The sequence below is a fragment of the Contarinia nasturtii genome, unplaced genomic scaffold (genome assembly GCF_009176525.2).
Source record: "Contarinia nasturtii isolate CC-2019 unplaced genomic scaffold, AAFC_CNas_1.1 Cnas_scaffold_350, whole genome shotgun sequence".
Taxonomy (NCBI): domain Eukaryota; kingdom Metazoa; phylum Arthropoda; class Insecta; order Diptera; family Cecidomyiidae; genus Contarinia; species Contarinia nasturtii.
In genome coordinates this window covers 2,428,298-2,444,367 of record NW_022197705.1, presented here as the reverse complement: position 1 = coordinate 2,444,367, position 16,070 = coordinate 2,428,298, and the positions used below count along the sequence as shown (strand labels likewise).

Sequence of the window (16,070 nt, the reverse complement as noted above, 5' to 3'; positions counted from 1 at the left end):
GGCCAAGGCAATGGATACGATATATATGTTGCAATCTACAACAAAACAAACGTATTTGAATTGGTTGTGTTGTTGTCTTTTTGAAGAAGTCAATGAAGAATAGGAGAGAAGGCGCTGAAAAATACAACGAAAGAGAAATAACCAACGAATTCTTTGCTCGAGCAACAAAACGAAAGACAACAGAAAACTTAGCAAAGCCGGCAAAAAACCGAGAATAATATGGCATTCTGTGTAAAAGACGCAACAACAATAACTACATTGGTTATGCACCAATACACGAATCCATCAGCACACTACAATAAAAACGCGCGCTCAGTCCCTAACACAAGCGGTGAATGCTTATCGTATGAAGCAATGAATACACACAACAAAAGAGAGAACGAGACACCGACAGTCTATACATATAGATATTCGTGTATAAAATATTGTGTTCGCTTTGTTGTGAACTGAAAGAGGGAAAGAAATGAGATGAGAGAGAACCAATGCGTAAAAATAGTAACGATGTTTCTCCTAATAAGAGAACGCTCAACGATTTTCAATGCTTCGCTTTTACCTCAGTTGTTCGTCGACACTGGACGATGTTACGTGCGTACTGCAATTCTATATTAAGAGCATTATTTTTTTTTCGTCGTATTTCGCACTTTTGAATAATTTAATTGTTTAAAACAGTTCCTATAACATTTTTCTCTTTTACTTTGTGTGTATGTGACACTTTTATTTTAATTTTGATTCGATTTTGATGTTGGATGAAGGCATAAATATTCGCGAGATAATCATTTTACAGTGTTCAATCGAGTACCAAGAACTGCTTCATTTTTCACCAGGTTGCGTTCATTGTTTATATGTATGTTAAGATAAAAACTAGTTTGTTGTGTAAGAGCAACGGTAGTGCTGAATTTATTTCATCACATTTTTTTTTTTCACCACAAAATCGTGTGCAAGTGTGTTGTCGGTCTTCTGTTGTTGCCCCGTCTCGAGTATAAATGATTCTCAAAAACCATAGTAAACAAGAGCAATTGTGAACGACAAAAGAAATATTCAATTTTAATTTGTTTCAAGAAATGTTCAATTATGTGCAGCGTCTAAATAATAAAATGTGATATCTTTTTTTATAGTGTTGTGTGCAGTTTGTTGCTAAATTAAATTCAAGAAAATGACATCACATCGAATTAATGATCACTTAAGAAAAGTGGCATTCCAACGCACTTAAAAAAAATATTGCACTGCCATTTAAGAGATTGCTTCGAATGATGTATTCTCTTTAGTTTTGTATCCCGTGCTTGACGTGTGATATTCTATTGTATAAATTCCGCTATTGCATTTTGTGTCAGAAAAAGAAGAATAAGAAGAAAAGACGGAGAGAAGAGAAAAAAAAAACGTTAAAACGGCGAATTTAATTGTAATATAAATTGAAAACTATCGGTTTAACCAAGAAAGAAAGAAGAACCAATAAAAAAAAGGTTGCGATCAAAGTGCCACAGTGGATTTGAACCAAAACAATGACAAAGAACTGTACACACAATTTGAGCCTGAATTTAAGTGTTCATTTGCGTTAAGAAAAAGAGAAGAAAAAAGAACATCACACAAAAATGAGATCGATTTTCATCCGTTGTTCGTTAAAACGAACATTTTTATCGTTAATTTTAATACTCGTCATCGATGCAATACGATATACGAATGGAGCCGGCCGACAACCCCCACCTGCTGTGGAAATAAATAAATGTTGTCGAAATGGCGAAACTCTCGATCGTAACAAAGAATGTTTGATCGGAGGAACAGACAAATGGTGGCCGCTAATATATATGATTGCAAAACAGGCCTATTTTCCAAAACAAGGTGAAGCACCACGTTTTTTGCGCGCCCGTGAATCCAAACGACCCGACTGTCAACATCCCGAATTATTTTTAAATAACATTGCACTATTCTCGAATGGTTCCCTTTTTCTCGGCGAACGAAACTCGTTTATTGATCGAAATGATTATTGTATCGATAAAGATATCGCTTTGGTGTGTTTGCCGAATGGTGCTGATTCACTGACAACATCAACAAAAATTCGAAAATGTTGCAGCATCAATTCAATCTACTTAACGCGTGAACAAAATTGCGTACCAACTGATGAACGACCACAACAACTATTCGAAACGAAAAATATAAGTAACATTGATTTTCGATTTGGATTTCCATCTTGTAAGGGTCCAGGAAATAATAATTATGTGATGGCCGATAAATTCCACGAGCATAATTTAAACGTTGACAATGGATCATACACTTTGAAGAATACACGCCAAATTCTAACCAACGATGAATTTTGTATCGACCACACGAATCAAAATGGAAGTATGGTATTTGCATGCGATGACATGGTCACCAGCAAGGAAATATCAGAAGACAACACCGAAGAGGTAGGACGGTGATTGATTAATATTTGCATTGACCATAAACTTAATTTAATTCTTTCGTTTGCAGAATCGTCGCTTTCTCATCTATGCAATTGCATTAATTATATCCGTGATATTTTTGTCATTGACATTGGCGATTGGATTTTTGTTGCCATCAAATCATCATGTGTTGCATTGCAGATGCCAGACCTATTATGTCGGATACCTTTTATTTGGTGATTTACTTCTTGCAATTAATCAACTGGGTGGGTCAGGCATCAAAGGCATTCTATGCTCAGCCATAGGTAAGATACACCTCTTTTTTTAGCATTTGTTACAACTAATAAATTCTCATGCAAATGAAACGCAGATGGTTGTTGCGGAATTTACATGATTATAAATTAGTCAATATTATTTTACCCAAATTGTATACAATTGAATTGATTTTCCAAATATATGCATGTTTTTTGGTTAATTAATAATGGTTTTGAAAATGCAGTCTCCAATACGGTCGAAATGCCAAATGGCATTCGATTGAGATAGTGGAATTCGATAAAGCAGAAACAGTTCACAATGGCATTATAAATTTCGACAACAATTTCACATACATATTATTCATAGACATTCATTCAGCCCCAAAATCGTATCAAATAAATGTGTTCAAATGCTTAATCATGATTAAACAACAATAATGTTGATCCTAACACTGATACACGGGTGTCAACAGCCAAAATCAATAAACACGAAATATAAGTACGGATTAACATTTAAATCTGCCACTGTTGCTACTTTCACGTTGACAACGAGCATATTCAGTTAGTGCACACTTTCACACAGTCAGATAAAGTCATTGAATCGGAAACATTTTACGCAATCCGAACGCATTTGGGTTTGAATAATATTTTGATTTGACCCCATATAAAATACTGGGGCCGAGACAATAATTTAAATAGCGAACACAAAGACAAACGATTAACCAAATCAGACACAAAGTCATTCAGTTTTCGTTTGTTTTCTTGTTTTTTTTTGTGTGTTTTACAAACTCTTTCTGGTGCAATGTAAACACGTTGTGATTTCTTTGTAATACGCACGCACATGCACGCTCCCATATTACATCTTTATAGCATTTAATTGACTAGTTCAAATCATAGCTATAAATAATCACACTTGAAATGGTGCCATTAAATCTTAAGTGTATTCCCAGCGGTTGTGTTTCGATTCTAAATTCAAATTCCTTTCCTTTGTGTGTTTCGATTCGATGTTAAAGCTAAAATTCCGAAGTTAATCGTGTTCAAAATGCAATTAGTAAGTAGCAATGTTTTGAAACGTTTAAAATGATGTATGGCTCTTATCAGCATTGTACACGTGCTTTCTGCTGTTTGTTACATTTACAAAGTACCATGATTTAATTGTTTCTGTCTTTTCAACTGGAAACCTATGATATAAACGAAAGCGGCGTATTAAATTTACTCAAAATCCTGTTTGGATTGGCTTTGATTTCACGCAAATGAGTATACAATGTGTGATGACCTCAATGCCTTTTGAAATGCATTTTATAATACCGGATGTGTGCAATGGGATTTGAATGGCATAATGAAAATCTGTTTTTCGTAGATAAAATTCCGAAAACAAATCGAACAGCATCTCGTTTTACCATTGAATGACCACCCGATGTGTACGTACTGCGCTGTGATAGAGATGCTGTGTTGTTATTTTTGGAAATTGCATATTCTATTTGCCAAATGCACTTATACAAAGAGTGTATGTTTGGTTTCCGAGGAAAACGTTTTAGATAAAATATTCGGGTGGTCAGTCAATAGAAATCAATGCAACCACTATGAACTTTTGGCACATTTGAGTCTGATAAAATTTACAGAATTATGTCACATGCAAAACACCACAAAAGTGGTCGACTGTTGTTTATCAAACCTTCTACACTTCCTGGATGGAAATTTTTGCATAATAAAATTTACTACATTGAATTTGTCTTTCGTTATCCACTCTCCAAAATAGTACCTTCAACAGCAAACAGCGTGTGTGGGTGGCAGGAATTGGTAGGGGGTTTTTCGGTCGATAAAATGAATAAAAAGGAATCACAGACATTTACTTAATCAAAATGGCAAAATCGCACATAAATTCGTCTTTATGGTGAAAAATGAAAGTCTTCTATATGTTCGCTTTTGAATGTTCAATGGCATAGGCTACACTATATATGCTACAATCTATCCTGTTGAGGGTTGAAAAAGGTCTGCAAACTTGTACAAATTTGTTGACTACGAATGTCTACTCATCTCTTTCTCTGTGTAAAACGTGCTGTCTAGTTGCCATCGTTCGTTCGGTGTTGTGCACTTAGCGAATTTATGAAAATGAAAATGAGACACAGACACACACAAGCAAACATGCATACTCGAATCGTCGTCAACATTTTTCCCGTCCACCGACAGATACACACACAACCATAGCACTAATATGTTTGCATTTGGCGCTGTGTTTATAAAATGCATACACCTAGGTAATTTATATCAAGCTGCGCATTCAAGCGAAAGTACGAGTGCCAATGCAACATTTTGCCAAATGGGAGTTTGAGAGAATATTTACTGTTTGTGACACTCTCTCCAACACATAACACACAATAAACATACGAAAATTGTACACAACACACACAGCCCCAACCAAATGGAGTGCATTTACGCGCAAACGAATTTTCAAAATGATATTTAACTAACGAAAATATTACATCAGCTATGATAACATCCTATTAACTGGTGCTATTATTATGTGCATTACCACGTAGGTTGAAACATTGTACATATGTAATTATTATGCCATCGAATGAACGTTTTTCATATTTTTCGTCATCATCTCATTCCATCTATCTCTTTAAACCGATCACAACATGCACCACGTAATTAGTTTTGCATACATCGCCTACAATTAATAAAATGCTTTGAGATTTTATTCAAAGCACGTCGTACACATTCGTTCACTGAAACATTCCTGGCCCCAGCAAAAAAATGTTGATGTTTTGCAAAAGAGCACAAGAGAGAGAGGTAAATAAACATTCAATGAATAAACCACAGAAATATTCATTTTTCATCATAATATTTGCCCTTTCATAAAAATCCGTTATTTGGCCCAACCATAGCTCCGATGAGCAGAGCATTGAACTCAAACTCTTTTGATATACCAGGAGTGTGTCGCAGTGTCGCTAGTAAAAGGGAGATAAACTACTACATAACAATGAAATAGAAGTATCGATTGCAATCAATGTGAAAATTGGTGTGAGTCGTGAGTATAACAGGAATAAACATAGCCAATAAATGTTGAAAATATAGATTGTGCCCAGTTGCACTTTCATATTTTATGCCGACACTGAACGGTTATTATCGGCAAGATACATTCTTCGTTGCTGTCTTTCTTCAATATTCAAGTAACTCGAGTAATATTCAAGTAACATTCACCATGGTCGAAAATCATTCAAAATTATATACAAAGCATAAAAATTGCATGGGCCAAAAAGAACTTAAATACATAAATTATTCAATAATAGTCGCCGTGGTAATAGTAGAAATGATGACGGAAAAACTTTGTTGGAAAGGTGAAAGAGCTACCCAAACAGAGAATCAAATTATTTGTGAACAAATTGGCATAATTTGAGCTACGAATGCATTAAGAAAGTAGCCGAAAACATCTGTTTTCACCGACCTCATTTTGTTATACTTCATTTTTGCGCAGTACATTTCGTGGAATTTTTTTTTTCAAGTCTAGACAATGGCATGCATAAGTTTTTAATAATTTATTGGTTCAGTGTGTTTTATTTTTCTCTTTCAAATTTTCGGGCGCAAAGTTCGTTTGAGATCATTTCGAAATGGTTTAATTCCAATATGAACCGGTTCTGATGACAATATTCAAAATGTTAACCACTCAAACCGCTCTTGGCCCGTCGTTTTGCTTACTTCAGCTATGGCTTCTGTTAATTTTTTTATGATTTCTTTATAGTCGGGCTTGCTTTTTCCAGATATTATTTGCATATTTGTGAAACGAAACGCTTTCTGAACATTTTTGTCTTTGAAATGTTTTGATTTTTCCTGTAAAAATCAACGCTTTTTATAACTTTTTTTTAGTATAATCAAGATTCCATTACTAACCACCATTCTTGATATTGCCTCTTGTTCGTCTAAACCCAAAAGAATACGACCCTCTGGTATATCACGTCCATATACCCGGCCCATTGGCACATTTCCTATGTACCAAATTGAATAAAGCAATGATTCAAAATCATCCATTGGGTCCCGGTCAAATCCTGCATAATAAAAAAAAACTATGTTAATGACCGCCGTCATTTGTTATTCAACTAGTTTGGCTAGAACCGGCATAATACGACGCTGATCCAAACATTGGTGAACATGGACGTTTCTGGTAACCGTTTAAAGTGGACAAATGAAAATCTAAAATCAATAATGATAAAAAAATTATCATTAAATTTGACTAAATTATCGATGATTGCTTACCGCTAAAGAAAACTTCCGAACCGCGTAGGAAAATGTTTTCTGGTTTAATATCATTATGCAACACTTTGTTGCTGTGAAGAAATTCCAATGCTTCGACCTAAAATTAAAGGAAATTCTCGTTTTTTCTCGATTTTTAGGTAATATTGAAATCTCACGAACCGCCTGCTTAAATATCAGTAAAATGCTAAAATCGGATAATTTCTCATCTTGTTTTACGTAACGGTCCAACAAAGTTCCATCAAACAATGTCATTGCGATTGCATGATATTTGCCAAGAATTGGTCCATGGTAAAAGATTCGTGGTATTTCATGCGGTTCCTTATCCAGATTTTTCGTTGCATTTAAGGCTTTGAAAATTTTCATTTCCTCATCCATATACTTTTTATCACAAAACAGTTTACAGGCAACTGCCTTATTGTCATAAGTTCCTGGAAGTGTTAAGAGTTTATGTACTCTATTCCTAACTTCGATTGAATATTTATACCTTTCCACACAAGCGCATGATCAGTTTCGGCAAGCTTTCCTTTATTTAACAGCTTTAAATGATGGTCTTTTGATACAGTGACTTCCGGCACTCCATTCGCAAATAAATGTAAAATGTTACTCTTGATGAGGGACACTGATGTCATTTCGCCCTGAAATACAGTTTTTTTTTAAAGGTTTAATCGTCTAACAGAAAACTAATTTAGATTAAAACTTTTCACAATCGTAAGAAATGAAAGGCCGATGATTGATAGAAAGTATAGATGCGAATTCATCTTAATTGCGTGGTACAATGAATTTGATGGGTTTTAAATATGAGTTTCGAATGGAGGCAACGAATTTGAACTATTCGATAGAAATAAAAGTGGAATTATTTATTTTTATAGAATTTTACTTGTAAATGTTCTATTTATTTTACTAAAACGTTCACCGACTAAATGAAGCGAATATTTTTGTTAATATTTTCATCAAATTCAATATGAAGATCTGTTAGATATTATTGTGTCAATGATCGAAATGAAAAGATAAATTAGTTAACCTTTTTGAATCACTCAAATTGAATTTACTCCATTTTTGGATAATGATACCGTAATTTTTTGATGATTTAGTCGTATTCATTCAATAAACCTGCAAATTCAAATATTATTTTTTTATATTTGTGAACGTTGCCCCGAAAAGACAGAGAAAAATACTTATGATGTGAGCTTATTGAGCTGTAAAGTCAAAGCAAAATGGTTAAAAAAAAAGTTGTGGTTTCTTGGGAAAATTCGATTGATCGTGTATGTGAATGAATGAAAGATGATTAGATTAGATGAAATTTTGCGGTCGATCGGCGTTCTTATTTTTCTATATGTTCGTGAAATAAGTGACCTTTCTCGTCAAGCGCAAAGAATTTTCATCATTTTTCTCTCTCTCTCTCTCTCTCTCTCTCTCTCTCTCTCCACAAATTCATGTCTAATACGTACTTTGTCGAAAGAAAGTCACGTTGTATCGAATCGCAATTCCATATGCATGTGAGAATAACCTTTGAAATGATTTATGTATATTAGAGTTTTAAGCAGTATAAGAATAGCATCAAAAACATTGGACTCTATTGAGGTTGTACACAAGTTTCATTATGTTCGAATTGGCATACTGACAATATAGCATTCAGCTTGTGCATTCATCTGGATAAAAGAAGATGTGGAATGATGAAAAAAAAATTGTAATAGAAAAATATCGCTTGAAGCCTATAAACACATCCAAAGGCGAGATCAATTGAGAGACGAAGAAGCAATGAGAATATTTGTTGTAACATTGGTCATAAACTTATAGATCTTGAAGTTTCACTCACGATTTAAAAGTAGAAATTCATTTCTAATTTACATTTCGCTACGCGGTACACATCTATTCATTTCACCATGTACTCTTTATACCATTTCTCTCTCATTGTTTACGAGTTCATTCGAAAATGCGATTCTATTTTAAGTCTTGATTCGATATGAAAAGTTACAATTTAAAAAACGGTAATTTCATTTCGCATAAATGTATGTATTAGTACGAATTGGACGAACCATACAAATTCTATACTAATTATTTAGTCGAAATTTGTTTCAATTATTTGACGCCAACGTAATATTAGTTAAATATGAAGATGAGAATATATATATTTAGTCTTCATTCACACTGTTTCTGCATACATTAAAACGATATATCAAAGATGAACTCATTGTGTCGACGGCGTTGGAAATTGCCAATTTCAATTTTTATTGATTTCATCACCGTCGATAATAATATGAGTAATAAATCTAAGCTCATCTACATTGGTATGACTTAAAGATACAAATCAGCCAGCTGAAAATTAATACGAAATTCCGAAAATGAATGCGAATTCTCCATGTGCACATGCATGCTTTAAATACATGTAATTGTAACAAAATACGGTTTTACTCATATTATTTTGTATGCGCTTAATCAACACAGAAACTTATTACGATGTGAATGCAATTTATGCAGTGATTAAAGTCGCATTTTCTCTCTCATTCTCGGCACAATCAATTCATTCAGCTGAAAATGTATTACTTGCTATGCTATTTTGCAACAGAAAATGAAATATGCCTTTGCAATTATAACTTTGCATCAGTTTTTATTGAGAATGAATTGGTTATGAGGCTGCTTTATTCTTTAGACATGATTGCTATTTTTTTCCATCTACTGATTCTCATTATTATTTCTCGCACACACATACAAGGTGCACTCATACTTTACTAAGAAGAAAAAGAAGAGGAAATAACACAACATATACAAAATGAAGTGGAAATAAAAAGTCGACTCTTGTATTCGTATATTTATTGTTTAGTTTGTTGTTATTTGTGTGGTTCGTTCGCATTTTCAGTGCGTTTCCACCATTCTATAAGATGTCATAGCTCAAATTTGTGCAAAATATATTGCTCGTTTGTTAAAATTGCGTTTATGGTTATCCAAAACGAAATACAAAAGACCCAGCGCAAAAAAAGCAAAGACCGAGCGCAAAAAAATGTGAAGAATTAAATCCCCAGACGAAGATGTACGGAGTTTCATTTTAAAATGAGACAAGTCAGCCTAAAAAAACGTTTTGTACACAGTACACACAACCATGTACATTGAATAGAGAGATGATCAAATCGGGTTCAACACATTTTCCATCTTTCTTTCTTTTCCTTTTCTTTTCTTTTCTCTTTTCTTGTAAATGTTGTGATTTTGCGCGGTTTAGATCAGCACTATTTATTGTTTTATTCTCCGGTTTTCATCTATCTTTTTGCATTAAACCGTGAGCAACATGTGTACGCTTGCATCTTATCCGTATGCAGTTTTCAGTTCATAATAATGTTGTATTTTAATTGAGTAAAAAAAAGGCGATGCAAAGAAAACTGCGGAAAGAAAAAGCCACAAAATCGTTCTAGTTGTTTGTTTTTTCTGCGGCTTTTAAATCCGCGTGAATATGAGTGATTGCAACTCATTGCACCAATAATAATGGCTTATTGTTTATTGTTAATTCCCGTTTTCCTGCTCGTTTATAAATTCTTTCACATTAGATGTGTGTTTGTGTGTGTGTGTGTGTATGCAATTCACAGCTACATATTTTATGTGTTTTGCCATTTCGAAATCAAGATTCATTTAAATCCTAAAGAGTGAAGAAGAGAAATTTTAAATAAAAAAAAAACACAACCATTGTCGAAAAATATGCTATCGCCTGATTTATGAATGTATTCTTTTCTCTCTTTTTTTCAGCCACATCGATGCACTTCTTCTTCCTTGCTGCCTTCTTTTGGCTCAACGTAATGTGCTTGAACATCTATCTCACATTCCGGTAAGAATTGTCACAATAATCTAGTTTTTAAAAAACAATTTGCCCGTACATGAACACCAACACCACGAACAAAGGCAAATTATTATTATTATTTTGGAATGCAAAGGTTGTGCAAAATTCTTTGTATTGTTGATTGTTATGTCGATTGCGAAACATGTTAATTACGTTTGATTTAATAGGTGAACATTGTTAAAACCAGATCTCCGTTGAAAATGTCGTCGATGTCGTTATTGTTGTTGTCGACGACGGCGACGGACGGTGCAACAGCGATGCCGTCAACAGAAACTGAAAATATGGAATGGAAGAGAGAAAACAATCGAACACATGGGAATAAAGATCTGACAGCTCTCTTATACATATATTCAATGTGTGTGACCTGCACAACCAAGTTGATCTGGTTCTGTTCAAAGCGCGAGATCTTTGTTTTGATATATTTTTTTTTGTGTTCTTTGTGCTCTCGCTTATCCGTTTTTCTGATCTTTTGCTTTTCGAACTGAGCAACATTACACAAGAAGAACCAACAAAACGATCGTTTCATAAACAAACGGAATGTTAACGTCAATGTGTCCAGCGTTCGTACTTTTTATGTTGAATTATTAACACACAGGCACACACGCAGCAAGACACATATACGCAGCAAACAATTCGATCAAACTCAAACGGACTACGTAAAATTATGACCAAACACTTGTTAGTGATGTTGACGTCATTGAGTGTGCGCGTTTCGCATTCTTTGTATTCAGTTTGATCAATTCTTCACCGAGAAGATGAAAAAGAATTTAAGAAATAATTTTTATTTAGAAAGAGAAACGAAAACATTACGAAATGCTCAACATAAATGAGCATAGAATGAAATTAGTTTCTTTTTTCTTCTGCTTCGTCTTTCTCAACGGTTAACCGTTTAAGATCTAATTTTCAAACTCATCAACGAAATTGTATAGGTTTCTTCATGCGGATACAAAAATCGGACGATTTATATTGTACATAAAAAAAGACGAAAAACCCCAAATGTTACAAAATCATTGACGTCAGCAAATAATAAGACGGATTTTCGGTTTATGTGCGGCTATTATATGGCCACTTTCACTTTTTTTACAATCTCATGTACAGAATATAATGAATTTAAAGAAACGCGAAGCCAAAAAGAGTCATAAAAATATACGTCTACCGATTTCATTCAACGATTTTTACAATAATACACAGCATTCATAAGCACACACTCATCACATTTCGTGCAACAAATCTTTCGTCGCATTCTTCGTTTTGTTCATTTTCTGGGCACATTTTTTTATGTAAATTTTTCGATTTATGTTTATATATGGTTCAGCTCATTCAATGTACCGCTCTTCCAATATTTTTTCCCCCATTTTTCTCCATATAGCGAACAAATCGTTCATTTATCAATTTCGATTTCTTAATTTTCACTTCGAATGAGATTAAATTTCCAATGACATTTCAAGTAAAAAAAATTATTTTAATTAAATGCCAATTTTAATAACATACACAGTGACTTTCGTCCGACAACGTTGGGAAAGAAGCAAGAGAAAATCCGTTTACGAGTGTACAAAATCTATGCATGGGGCTTTCCATTTCTTATTACCGCCATTGCGGCTATTATGGACAATTTACCCGATACACAAGATGTACTGCGACCAAGATTCGGTGAAAAATCATGCTGGTTTTTTGGTGAGTACACTTATGATATTTAAACAGCAAACGAGCCATCAAACAATTGAATGTGCATATTTCAACAGCACACAAGACGCATCGCAATACAAATTGGTATTTTCACATCGTTTCATTTTAGGTAACATGGAAATCTTTGTGTACTTCTTTGGTCCCGTTGGTATGCTGTTGCTCATAAATATTTGCCTATTTGCATCGACAACAAGACAACTTATGTGCGGCCTTTGGAAACAGGACGACGTAAAATCATCTACCGAGCGGTAAATTTCAGACGTCAACAATTTTTCTTCTATTCATTTTTATTGACTCTATACAAGACATGCGAATTTTCGTTTTGTTTGACTCTTTTATTTCTATGTGTTTACATCATTTTTTATTGTTGTATCCATTCGTAGAGCTGCATTGGGTCGTGTTTGCATGAAATTGGTCGTTGTCATGGGAATAACTTGGTGTGGTGACGTTTTATCTTGGGCCCACAATGTTTGGTTGCCCAAAAATGCCAATCAAAGCCCAGATGTTCCCTTTTATTTCTGGTATGTAATTGATACAATAAATGCTCTACAAGGCGTATGGATTTTTTTGGTGGTCGCATCACAACCGCAGGTGAGATTTTCACATACATATATTGTAAATTTTATTATTATGTCGTAAAAAACCATAACCATAATTCACGTTGTCAATTGAATGTCTTTTAATTTGAAAGGTTTTTTCGGCAATCGGAAGATTTTTCTCGCCAAAAAGTAGCCGCTCCAAACTAAACACAGCCCATGGTCAACATCATTCAAGCTCATCGAATGGACTGGCATCAATTGGTGAATCTATGACAAATCACACATTTAATACAACAACAAACGCATCGAAAGTGCCAATGGAAACAATTTGTTAAATTCCCACATGAAAACTATACACATCGAAGAACAGCAATCCGAATGCCAATCGAAATATATTTTTTTGATTGGCCACTTTTACAAATTGAAATCAATAGATGTTTTCTTTTAACCATTGATAACTTTTATTATTTAAGTAATTAAATTGAAATAATCGAATAGATATTGGCTATGAATATGCTTAATCGTTCCCTGTGATTCGAGCTAAATAGTCTCACATCGCGTATATATGTATACAGCTACCCGTATTTATTGAACAAATAAATATTTGTTACATTGATAATTATTCGGCTAAACAATGAATGATGGCTTTAAAGAGGCTTTTATATTCGATGAAAAGAATAATACAAAATATACTCTATCAATAAGAATATTTCTATTCAAGACGTTCAACTTACAAGCCACAACAATTAACAATTACGAAAATAAAATGTATTTCCTTCGCTAAATAGCCGATGCCACAACGATCGTTGCACCAATTTTTAAAAAGACATCTCATTCATGGCCGCACTATAAACGTCAACATAAAATTGTTTTACTTGATGTGGCCGCGACTGCATTCGCATTCGATAATTGGGTGTGGCTGTGGCACACACAAATTAAGTAATAAACTTATATATATATCATATATGTAACTTTTGCTCCATGTAACATTCACATTTTAACACCTGAAATTTAACGATTTAAACAGTAATTACGTTTGCTATTTGGTGCAAGTATATTACGAACGGAATATTTAAATAAAATGAAGATTCTGCTCATGCTCATAATACTAAAACAATTTTTTTGCCCATTTTTGTGTATGTTTATTTATTTCTTTATATTAAAGAGCTACGTTTTATGCATAGATTAATTTTGTAAGTTTAGATTTAAATGGAAAAAAAAAAAAAAAACAAATTGTGTAAATATCCCATTCATTTTTATGACATTCCTCTCTGAATTCCTCATCCCAAAGAGACATTTTCGATCACAAATTGATAAGAAAAACAACACGAAATTCATTTAATAACGACTAATTTAATAATTGAAACACAAATATAAGCCATATTATTAGATTTCGTACGAATTTTTATAGAGTTTTTTTGTCAACTAATACATATCTTTGATATATCGAAAATAAAGTTTTTCAATTTTCAAAATACAATTTTCTCTTTTTTTTTATTTTGACCTTCAACTTTTTATTTTGCATATCGAGATAACCGTAAGTAGTACGTTTTTCAACGTAAAAATTATGGCACTTTCAAGCCTTTAAAATGATGCAAAATAGTAAAAAGTTCAGACCTTGACCTTTGGAGTAAGTTAAGCTCATTGTGTAAGTAAGTGTCTTTGGGTCGTATAATTTTCAATGCAAATGTGACATCAAAAGACCTCAATAAAATTAAATAAAATATTTCTGCTTGGCAAAACTGCATACAGTTTATTTTCTTTATTTCTGTTAAAACAACATCAACAAAATTATGCCTGAAAATATGAACATTTTCTATTGAACTAAATTTTTGCTTCATCTTTTATCACAATTAATTCCTAATATATTTCTGGCCGTTTGAAAGGCTGACCCGAGTGCTTTGGCCATTGTTTGTGTTTTTTGGTCAGATGTGCTAAGAAATTCTTGTACTTGAATGCCTTCATCCATGCGACGTTCCAGAAATGTCCACGTATCAGTATGTTCCGGTGATTTATCTTGTAACATATACAATTCGACCATTTTATAAATAGAAGCAATTCCAATGCGTCTTGTGTACCAGCCAATGTCAACCGATCGATCACCGGCGGAATGGCAAATATCATCGACCAATGTTAAGAGATGTGCTAATGATGTGGGCACATTTTGTGGCAGAGTCATTATAGCACAGGCCTGTGCCCAACTGTCTTTGTACGGTATTATCATTTCGAGACGCATCCGTATCGCTTTGATTGCAAAATCTCTTGGGCTCAATGGTTCGCCCCTTTTTCCATTATCGACGGTTTTTTCACTAGTTTCAGTGATTTCACGTTGTAACTGTTCAATTAATTCGCGATTACATTTCGCATAGAAATGATGAATTAATTCGATGGCGCCATTGGGAAACATACCGTGTGCTATACCTGGATAATTTATCGATTCAGCACCGTGTGCAATTGCCTCATGACTCCAACCGTTTGTTGCGACAAATTTTAGAGATGCATCCAAAATGTCGGAGCGAATTTTCTGAATTTTTTCATGATTTTCGGTCGTTGAATGGTCATTGTCAGCGGATGTTTGTTGCTCATTTTTTTGTTTCTCTTCATATTCACGCTCAATTTTGACCTCGTCGGCACGAAACTGATCAATATGCGATTTATTTGTGTCATCGTCTTTCCAATGCTGGTTGCTGGTATGAACTAAACGCTTCACCAAAACTGAATTTTCAATCGAACGGTGGTGTATTGTTGTTCCATTTGTTCCAGCACAATTGTGTGTCACTATTGTATTTATTTTTTCACTTTTTATGCCAGATGTCAATTGTCGAACATTCAAGAGAATCATGTGATTGATAGGACGTAATTTTAATAATTTTGGTAATACCGAAAGGTTCGACATATTGAATGTGAATAAAATTGACCGTCGAATTGTCAAACTTCGTCTATTTATAATCTGTCTTGACATAACCTCAAAAAATCGGTTTGACAATGAAAAGTTTGATGTCAAACAATTGACAATCGGCGCATTATTCGAATTATAACGAAGGAACATATAACAACGGAACAACAATTTAATGTCAACTCTTTTTACGATTTAATTAAATAAATTGAAGAGAATCAGTTGCTGAATGTGCAG

At 33.8% G+C, this 16,070-nt stretch overlaps 3 protein-coding genes across 4 annotated transcripts; 1 reads left to right on the top strand and 2 right to left on the bottom strand.

Moving 5' to 3' along the window:
• The first annotated feature begins 572 nt into the window (after positions 1–572).
• On the top strand, positions 573–13,390 carry LOC116338298 (probable G-protein coupled receptor Mth-like 1). Of its 2 annotated transcripts, XM_031763440.1 has the most exons (8): positions 573–824; positions 1,116–2,402; positions 2,467–2,683; positions 10,622–10,700; positions 12,208–12,386; positions 12,508–12,646; positions 12,782–12,989; positions 13,090–13,390. In XM_031763440.1, exons 2-8 carry the CDS (start codon positions 1,590–1,592, stop codon positions 13,270–13,272), a joined length of 1,818 nt encoding a protein of 605 aa, XP_031619300.1. In that variant the 5' UTR covers positions 573–824; positions 1,116–1,589; the 3' UTR covers positions 13,273–13,390. The 2 variants fall into 2 exon arrangements, with proteins under 2 accessions (XP_031619300.1, XP_031619298.1); XM_031763438.1 differs by having other exon boundaries at positions 573–2,402.
• Positions 6,160–7,676, bottom strand: LOC116338301 (casein kinase I-like). The gene is made up of 7 exons (XM_031763443.1): positions 7,594–7,676; positions 7,374–7,524; positions 7,049–7,317; positions 6,890–6,986; positions 6,749–6,826; positions 6,527–6,681; positions 6,160–6,466 (listed from the first exon to the last, which is right to left on the bottom strand). The coding sequence occupies exons 1-7, from the start codon at positions 7,645–7,647 to the stop codon at positions 6,287–6,289; spliced, it is 984 nt and encodes a 327-aa protein (XP_031619303.1). The 5' UTR covers positions 7,648–7,676; the 3' UTR covers positions 6,160–6,286.
• Positions 13,391–14,663: 1,273 nt separating the features above from the next.
• Positions 14,664–15,873, bottom strand: LOC116338300 (ubiquinone biosynthesis protein COQ9, mitochondrial). Its single transcript, XM_031763442.1, has one exon. It carries the CDS (start codon positions 15,831–15,833, stop codon positions 14,775–14,777), a length of 1,059 nt encoding a protein of 352 aa, XP_031619302.1. The 5' UTR covers positions 15,834–15,873; the 3' UTR covers positions 14,664–14,774.
• Between the last annotated feature and the right edge of the window lie 197 nt (positions 15,874–16,070).

Excerpts from the sequence above, each read along its gene's own strand:
- LOC116338301 (XM_031763443.1), bottom strand. The coding sequence starts at position 7,647 with ATGAATTCGCATCTATACTTTCTATCAATCATCGGCCTTTCATTTCTT. Across the intron at positions 6,987-7,048 it reads TACTGATATTTAAGCAGGCG|GTCGAAGCATTGGAATTTCT; the intron begins GTTCGTGAGATT and ends CTTTAATTTTAG. Across the intron at positions 6,682-6,748 it reads ATCAGCGTCGTATTATGCCG|GATTTGACCGGGACCCAATG; the intron begins GTTCTAGCCAAA and ends TTTATTATGCAG.
- LOC116338300 (XM_031763442.1), bottom strand. The coding sequence starts at position 15,833 with ATGTCGAACCTTTCGGTATTACCAAAATTATTAAAATTACGTCCTATC.
- LOC116338298 (XM_031763440.1), top strand. The coding sequence starts at position 1,590 with ATGAGATCGATTTTCATCCGTTGTTCGTTAAAACGAACATTTTTATCG. Across the intron at positions 2,403-2,466 it reads CAGAAGACAACACCGAAGAG|AATCGTCGCTTTCTCATCTA; the intron begins GTAGGACGGTGA and ends TTTCGTTTGCAG. Across the intron at positions 2,684-10,621 it reads CATTCTATGCTCAGCCATAG|CCACATCGATGCACTTCTTC; the intron begins GTAAGATACACC and ends TCTTTTTTTCAG.